Source organism: Zophobas morio, unplaced genomic scaffold, assembly GCF_036711695.1.
Source record: "Zophobas morio isolate AGI-343-1 ecotype UQ-CSIRO unplaced genomic scaffold, CSIRO_AGI_Zmor_V1 ptg000021l, whole genome shotgun sequence".
Classification (NCBI taxonomy): Eukaryota; Metazoa; Arthropoda; class Insecta; order Coleoptera; family Tenebrionidae; genus Zophobas; species Zophobas morio.
This window is the reverse complement of record NW_026972126.1, coordinates 2,516,267-2,524,807: the sequence shown is the minus strand read 5'-3', so window position 1 is coordinate 2,524,807 and position 8,541 is coordinate 2,516,267. Positions and strand designations below refer to the sequence as shown.

Sequence of the window (8,541 nt, the reverse complement as noted above, 5' to 3'; positions counted from 1 at the left end):
GTCGCGAGCTTTACTAAAACACACACAAAATAACATCTAATAGCAGTTTTTTTTAATAAGTAGGTATTTACTTTTTTGAAATCACATAATCATTTTTTTGGTGTAAATAAGTAGGTATATTACGTTACTATGTTCTTAGAACTTCGGAAAAATGAGACCAAAGGTTTTTAAAATAAATGACCACAAGTACTGGTTCACACAGAATATTTTAAGACATTCGAGGGCGACATATTCTGGAAAATAAAAACCTTCAAGGAAAGGAAAGATAAAGAATATTCAATAAAAAATTATTTCATAATTTTCTGTTCCATGAGTCTTCTAAGACAAATCAGTAAATAAATTTTGATTAATAGGTATAGGTACTCATAATCTTTAAAACAATGCTACAACAATTTCGAAGAAATCTTTTATATAATCCTCAAACTGTCGTAATCCTAGATTCCTCGTTAAAAATGTCCAACAAACAGTTAAAACAGATAAACAAAAACAGGAAACCTGCATTGTTCTAATCTACGCAAAAAAATCACACACGTGGGTTTTAGTGAAACCGATGTATCAACCATGCTCTCTACACCTAAAAGCAATTATGTAGTACTTACAAACTCAGTATTTTTGGTTCTATTATTTGTGAAAAGAAATATTGCTCGTATTGGAAACAGCGTTATGAAGAAAAATATGATCTGTTGACAAAAACTAAATCTGTTGACATGAATAAATGTTAATTTCATGAACAGGAGACTGTTACATAGATGTGATAAACGTTTTATGATTTCATGTAAATTAGAAATCTTGGATTAACAGCAGTTACTAACAACTGTTCAGAACATTTTATATTATTATTGCTACGAACATTAGGTTAAAGTATACAAATAACAGTGGCGATAAAAAAACTACGGAAAGTAGGGTTTTGTTAAATCAGTGTTCAATATATTGACTGAGTTAAGACGGAGAGTAACAGCTGCCGCTAATGTGCAGCTGGTTCCACATAGTGTAAAATTAAATTTTTAAATGTAAAAATTTAGATAGCTGGAAACAAAGAAAATGAGAATTAATACCTAGGCTCACTGCAAAAACAACAGAATCTACAAAGCCGAGGTGTCCTATTGCAGTATCACATGTTTTTAAGCATTGATTAAAAATGCACAATTGGAGATAAAATTTTAAAAAAGCATTGCTGTGTATGTACATACAAATATACTTACTGCTGTTACATTAATTTTAGCTGAACTGATAAAGAGCAACACAACAAGGACTACTTCAAAAATTATACATTTTATCTTTAGATTAGCTGGAAGACAATGTCCAAGTGTCAATAATGTTTCATCAAGAAATAAATATTTATTTACACAAAAAGTCATAAATAATTATATATACAATGAATTAACTTAAAAACTACTCCTCCTGAAACGAACGGTAACTTATAGCTCAGTCTCAAAAATTAGAGGTAGATCAACAACATCTTTGGCCTAATAAAAGTAACTAACATTGTAAACATTTATCTTTTCATGATATCTTCTATTGAAAAACCTAATTTGACTTTAGTTTGGGTAACACTTTTTGGAAAAACTTGCTCTTCTTCACCTTCACTTCTTTTCTTCGTCAAGTCTAAGCAAGTCGTGCTGGTAAAATGAACTTCTTCAACGGTGGTAGGAATCATTTCAATTTTAGGCTGACAATGTCTTAACTCATGCGTTTTGAGATCGTTGTAACTTGCAAAAAACTGAGCACACATCGAACATTCCAATGGTCGTTCCGTGTGGGTGAGAAGATGTGTTTTGAGATTGGAACGTTGGTTGAAGGACCGACTACATACTGGACATTTGTGCGGAGATTCTTCCATGTGGAGGATTTTGTGAACTGCTAGAGTCCTCGACTGGCAGAAGCCTTTCCCACACTCTGTACATTTGAAAGGTTTTTCTTTACTATGAATGTACCTAAACGTCGCACAAATTAATCATAGAAGTAGTGTTTTTTTTTGCAAAATTACCTGTGGTCTCTAAGATGGTCCTGCCGTCTGAAGGCCTTTCCACAAATGTCGCAAGAGTAGGGTCTCTCATCTGTGTGTGTTCTTTCGTGAATCAGCAAATTATAGCTTTTGGTAAACTGTCGATTGCAATACTTGCAGATGAACTGTCTCTTTGGTTTAAGTTTCCCTGCGATCAATTTGGGTTGTAAGGGCGCACGTCCTGGGCCCTTCATGCTCAAATTCTGGAACTGTAGTTTGGCATGGTACAGTGCAGCGTTTTGCAAATACTGGTTCATAACAGCAGTGTTGTAACCGTATGGTATGTTGGAGTATGGGTAGAAGCCTTCCGGCCTCTCGGGGTGGCGGTACCACGGATCGCAGTACCCTGGAGGAGGTGGGGACGAGTTCGGATACGTTGGAGTGTGTGGGGGCGTCAGAAGAGGCGACGTGCTGTCAGCTTCTTGCTTGACTTGCGGTAACTGACGTAGGAATCCTATCGAAAAGCCCATCAGTCCGCGAACACTTCAGAAAAAAAAGGTACTGACCTGATTTTGGCACCTGGTTGTAGGTCTCCACGTAACTACTGTTCATATTTATGTTCATTTTGTCACCGTCGCAACACTATTGATCGCGATAACTACCAACTCCACTAGCTGGCACCAACTGAGTTGCTACCACTCGGTTTCTGGCACCCAAGCGGGGTAGTGGCGGTGGTGGGGGCCGTAGAAAGGTTTTAGTAGCCGGGACCGCCTCGATAATTATGCTGTGCTTTTGCTATTCGTTGGTGGCACACTTGCGCATTGAATGCTTCCTGCGGATCGTTAAGCTGAAAATTAAATAGGGGTTGATGGGGCGGGGGTCATTTAAATTAGAACGTAATGTATTGTCGGAACGACTGTGATGTTTATCTACTGATGGGCGGTAATTGCAACACTATCTACGTGTGTCTGAATGCGATTTCTCTCATCGGAAATTAATCAATATTATAGCTACTGTTGAAATAAAGTCGATATCTTGAGTTATTGTCAATAAATGGCGGTGAACATCAATGGACTTTCTAGTGTGATCGATAAATTTTGAGTATTTTCCTACTACATTCGCGGCGCGTTTGATGGTGCAATTACACTGACACAATTTTCTTCAAATTGTGTCGGCATAGTTTATGTTGATTCAATAATTCTTTTATTTTTACATCATCGTCGGGTTTGAGTATCACTATTGGTGAATATTGATTACAGACTGATTTTGTTATACGCATTCCTCGGTAACCGCCCATGAGAACAAAGCAAATTCATTTTGCGACAAAAGAGCCCGAGAAAGTAAACAAGGTAAACACATAAAACAGACTGATTGTCGCACTCTGTGATGATGTCACTTGTCTCATTGCAACACACAAAAATATGTTCATAGAAAACTTTGATGACTATTTTGTTAGTAAACGTTTTGTAGAGAATCTTCAATACTTAATATTTAATCTACAATTATTACACATCTATAAAAATACAGATCGTTACAATTTTTTCAAAAATTTAAATAGATAACTAGTATAGGTAGTATGATTAATATTTTGAAAGCAGTAGTAGGATGTAATATACTAATAATAATGATATATTTTGTTAAAATAATGTTTAAAAAAATATTTTCCTTCCTTTTAAAATAATACATTAACAGGTTCATAATAAGTTTGTCTTAATTGTGAATGTGAATTATTAAAATTTCCCAGTCACAAATGCAAAGCCGACTCATCAAACTAAACTGTAAATTTGAATGTAAAACAGAATTTTGAAATACCTAAGTATTTACAGATAAATTTGTATTTCAGCGGATTTAATGTGTACCAAGACAATCAAATTTGCCTGTACAATTAACAAAATTTGTACAGAATAAAAAACTTGCAAATAGACCGTTGTAACAATCATTGTCACGTTGATTTTTGTTTTGTTGTCACGGTGTATTTAATATTTACAAAAATACTTATTAACATAATATTACAATTTTCTAATAATAAACTTAAATCGAAATGTAACAACATCAATAAAATTTATTACAGCACCTGTATAATACAATCAATAATGTTTCAAATAAAACTAAACAGCTAGTCATTCTATTAATAAAGTAAAGTGCTTTCAAACTACAAGTACTATAGGGTAAATTGTATCTATTATTTTTTTAAGTCGACTGTTTCTTGGATATCCTCATCCATAATTTATTTTCTATAGTAGTAACAACTAGTGTCAGCAACAATATAGGAAGCTGATCGTTCAGTTAATATAAAACATGTTGCGTAACACAATATTCAATATACAAAAAGTGGGTTCTATCTGGTATAAACATTCTGTGCAGATATTAAAAACATCTTTTTTATACAAATACTATTAAAAGTAGGCTTTTTGACGTCTGTCATAAAACGTTAAAATTATCACTTCATGCCACTCATGTTAAAAGTAAAATTATTCATAAAAAAACATCGCCTGTAAGCAATCTCGTACTGCTGCCTCGACTTCGTCGGAAACAAATCGAGGGTAGCTCTCTTATTAGCTGGTTCTTTGATTTCGTCTGGTATTGCATCTTTTTCTTCGTTTTCTTCAGTATTCATGCTTGCAAATACTTATGGAACGTTTTGTTTGTAACTAACAACAAACTGACAGTTTTTATAATTTGTTCACATCTACCCCGAACTTATCGACGGCTTCCAACAAACCTTGTACCTATAGGGAAATTTAACAAACTCTGTCATTTGCGCAAATTTTCTGTACAACTTAAAACTCACTATTGAAAGTATTTATAGTGATAACACAAATTACAAATAATAATTTGACCAATATTATCTTCTATTAATACAAGTAGGTAATTCATAATATTTTACACCGTTAATGCTGTGTTGAATTATACTTACTTTTGACCGGATCTTTACTTCCTAATAAATTTACTAAAAAGGTCAGATCCACAGAAAAAACCACAAGACAATAGAAAAAAGTCTACGTTGCATTGCTTTATACTGAAGTAGTTTTTTACCTGTTAAAATCACTTAGGAACATTTTACTGTTGTCGCTCCTACTGTTTATACGTGTGTTTTAAACATAAATTAATCATTAATAATAATTAAATTATAGTACGATGAAAATAAGAAATTATATATTACTTCAGTTATGGTGATATTTTTGATTTTTTTTTTCTAGGTAATACGCATAAACTAAATTTTCAGATATAAGTAAAATCTTTTGGCTGTGAAAAATTCCTATATTCCTAAATTATGTAATAAGACTGATTGTTCTTTTTTAAATTGTTAATTGTTATTCCAATAGTCTAAACTGTTAAAGTCTGTAGGAAGAATAGGTATAACATATTATAATTATCGTATCACACATACTTCACTAAATTATGTAATTTATAGCTAAGTTTTTTCAGAGTAATACCTACCAGAAATGAGATTTTGGTACATTTCACACGCAAAATGCATTCAAACACGTTTTTGACTTAAAATATTAAATTCGAAATATTTTCTTTTCGTAACACATTTAAGAAAAAGTCAAAATTTTAAAAAGCACCTACATATTTCATTTACGCGAGATCGGTGTTCGGAGTGATTTTTTTACCCTCAAACATGACTAAAAAAATATTTCAAAAATCTCATACACCCGTTAATCTTTGAAATTGTAAAATAGTTGTAAATATAAAATAATTATTATAAAGTTGTAGAAGATGAATCTGATAATGGTAATAATCCCATGTATGTACCATATACCTATTATCGAAATACAAACTCCTTCACAGTTACAAAGAGTTCTTTTTTATCTTTATATTAGATTAATCTTTGCGTTTCCTAAATTCATTACCAAATGTAAAGGAGTTTTAGTTGTGTATGCATAAATTATGAAAACTTACTTCTAACACGACTCACGACTATAGGTAAAAAAGTAGGTATACTTAAATTTTTGTAAACAAATGCTGATAAAAAAATTAATGTTGTGTTTAAAATGTAGTACACGCTGATCATCATTTTTAGCGACAAATTTACAAGCCATGTTAAACTTCCAACAGTATTAAAGTTTTTATAGATTATTTTGAGACGATATTTTGTTACATTCTGGGCAAGTTCATGTGAATAAATAACCTAAAATTATTTGCATTACAAAATAGCTTTATTTTTCAAAACAAATCTCTGTGATTGTACACATATTTTTTATTTACTTTACAAAAACAAACACTGAAAAATATGATTTTCTACGTAGTGTATAATATATAGGTAGATAGATATACATAGGTGGACATATGATTTGCAAATTACGCTGTTCCTCTTTTTTTTTATAGACCAAAACGGAAAATATTAAGTGAGAGAGATGGATTCATTTTGATGATTTATTAATATTAATTTAATGTATTTTTGGCATTTGACAAAGTGGAATAGAAAATGGCATTTTCCAGTTTCTTTTTGGTGTTTTTTCTGTTCTGCCTACTCACTGTGACATGTCTGTTACCTGCGAAAATGTTTCTATGGTCATCTTACTCGAAATGATCTCCACAACATACTGATCATTTACTTTAAGATTTCACTTTTGACTTTAATTTTAGTTAATAAGACTTGTTTTTAAAATACAATACTTATTTGTGTCAAATTTTTCATTTGTTGTCACGTGTCGTAGTGTACAAACTTTAAAACTTTAGCTTAGATACTTACTTACAGAATATTATTCAAGATTCACTTAATCTTCCCTTTCGCAAAGTTGATATCGTTATGTAAAAATTTAATTAATCTCTTAAAAAAAATGTACCTACACACCTAAGATAGGATATTATTTTTTAAAACCTATATTTACTTACATAGGCTCATTGAGAAAATTGTAGCGTTAATAAATTATTGTGTTGTAGATGCCTCAGAAAATTAGATAATATATATAATTGTTTTGCACCAAAGAGTTGACAGCGTGATTTGAAAATGTAATTGTGAGATATACACCGTATCGTTTTAATTCTATACCTACCTATATAGGTATATGTAAAATTTTGGTGGTATTTACTTCGACAATTTCTGTGCAAAATTTGCATATTTAATAACAATAAAATTTAAAGAAAAGATTGTTTTATATATTTACATCGTTTTATTTATTTTTTTTTATTATCCTGTTCCTAAAATGTACAATATCGTCATACTTTCTGATTCATATAGGTATTGTAAATAATTTTACGGTTTACATTTTGATACATGACTGATAAAATAACAAAACAATAAATATACCTCTTCGTACATACACATTTACAAAATTTCAGTGTAGTCCAAAAAGTAAAGGATGTAGGTAATTGTTGGAGAATACCGTCTTTTAAATTAAACTTACTAAAACCTCCACTTTATTTTCCATCAAAGGATTTCACTACAATGATGACAGTTTGTCCGGAAATAATATTTACTTTCTAATAGTTTCGTTCGTAGATTTCCTGTCAAAGTAATCATCGGTATTCGTTATTTGCGAAATATTGATTTTTTTATGTAAACACAACACAAAAAAGGTAATTGTGAAATGGCGTATTAATAGTAAATGTTCTGACTGATATCATCGACACTCTAGCATTATCAACCATACGGCAAACCTTTACGCAAATTAATAGGCCGTAGGGCTTACGTGAAGAAGTCAACATGTGGGAGCTGGTATATATCGAATTTATGATGGGCAAACCCGCCCACTTGTGGTTCCAGGATAAATATACCGATTCTAGGAAAAGCATGTTTAGTTTAATTTGAATATGAAGACTGACAAAGGAGCAATAAGCATACCTGGTACCCAATACAAGTATTCGAAAACTCACGGCTTGTTATGTAGGGTATCTGCTGATCATAAAAAACTTAAAAAAAATATTAAGAAAATTTAATTAATATGCCCTAATAGGTGTCATTACGATTATTACCCTTTTATTTTCCTAGATGTAGCTAAGAGAAGTTTTGCAAATACTTTATTTTAAGGAAATGACTAATGTTTTCTTGACATTTCATAGTTCGTAGAGTACGAACAATTCGCTTTCCCGTTTCCGTCGGCTTTCTAGCTACTGAAAAATTTATTATATAATATCGAAAGAACAGAACTTTCAAATTTTGAATATATCTTGAGATAATCGTTAAGATGGGAACTAACCCAAATTTATTTAGTTTCTTCAGAAGGTTAGATATTATGAGCTTTTGCCTAGCAAGAACCTGTTATTTTTTTTTTCAATACAAAATATGCTTCTGGTTTCTAAAGTCGCACGAACTGTCCAGACATTCATTGTATCGATTGCTTCGAAGAAGTAGGTAGGTATTCCACAAGCCATGCTTCCGTCTGATGTCAGTTGGAAAAATTCTGTTTAGCTAAGAACTATAACTTAAGTGAAGAAAATATTTCTCACACTTTAAACAAAATTTTAAATGATTAAGTACACCTACACCATAAAGAAAGTAGATGACAGCGACTATGAAGAAAATGTTATTAAACTTAGGTCTATAGAGCACAGGCGCGGATACAGGATTTCTTTTAAGGGGGGGCAGTTTTTGTGCGATTTTACCTATCTCCCAGAAATTCGTTCTAAACAAAAAAATTTATAACATT

At 31.7% G+C, this 8,541-nt stretch overlaps 1 protein-coding gene across 1 annotated transcript; it reads right to left on the bottom strand.

Moving 5' to 3' along the window:
* Positions 1–1,318: 1,318 nt before the first annotated feature.
* On the bottom strand, positions 1,319–2,775 carry LOC135133285 (protein bowel-like). The gene is made up of 3 exons (XM_064061638.1): positions 2,512–2,775; positions 1,988–2,459; positions 1,319–1,934 (listed from the first exon to the last, which is right to left on the bottom strand). Exons 1-3 carry the CDS (start codon positions 2,567–2,569, stop codon positions 1,496–1,498), a joined length of 969 nt encoding a protein of 322 aa, XP_063917708.1. The 5' UTR covers positions 2,570–2,775; the 3' UTR covers positions 1,319–1,495.
* Between the last annotated feature and the right edge of the window lie 5,766 nt (positions 2,776–8,541).

Coding starts and splice junctions, on each gene's coding strand:
- LOC135133285 (XM_064061638.1), bottom strand. CDS start 2,569: ATGAACATAAATATGAACAGTAGTTACGTGGAGACCTACAACCAGGTG. Junction 2,460..2,511: donor CAACCAGGTGCCAAAATCAG/GTCAGTACCTTT, acceptor GCTTTTCGATAG/GATTCCTACGTCAGTTACCG. Junction 1,935..1,987: donor GACCATCTTAGAGACCACAG/GTAATTTTGCAA, acceptor TGCGACGTTTAG/GTACATTCATAGTAAAGAAA.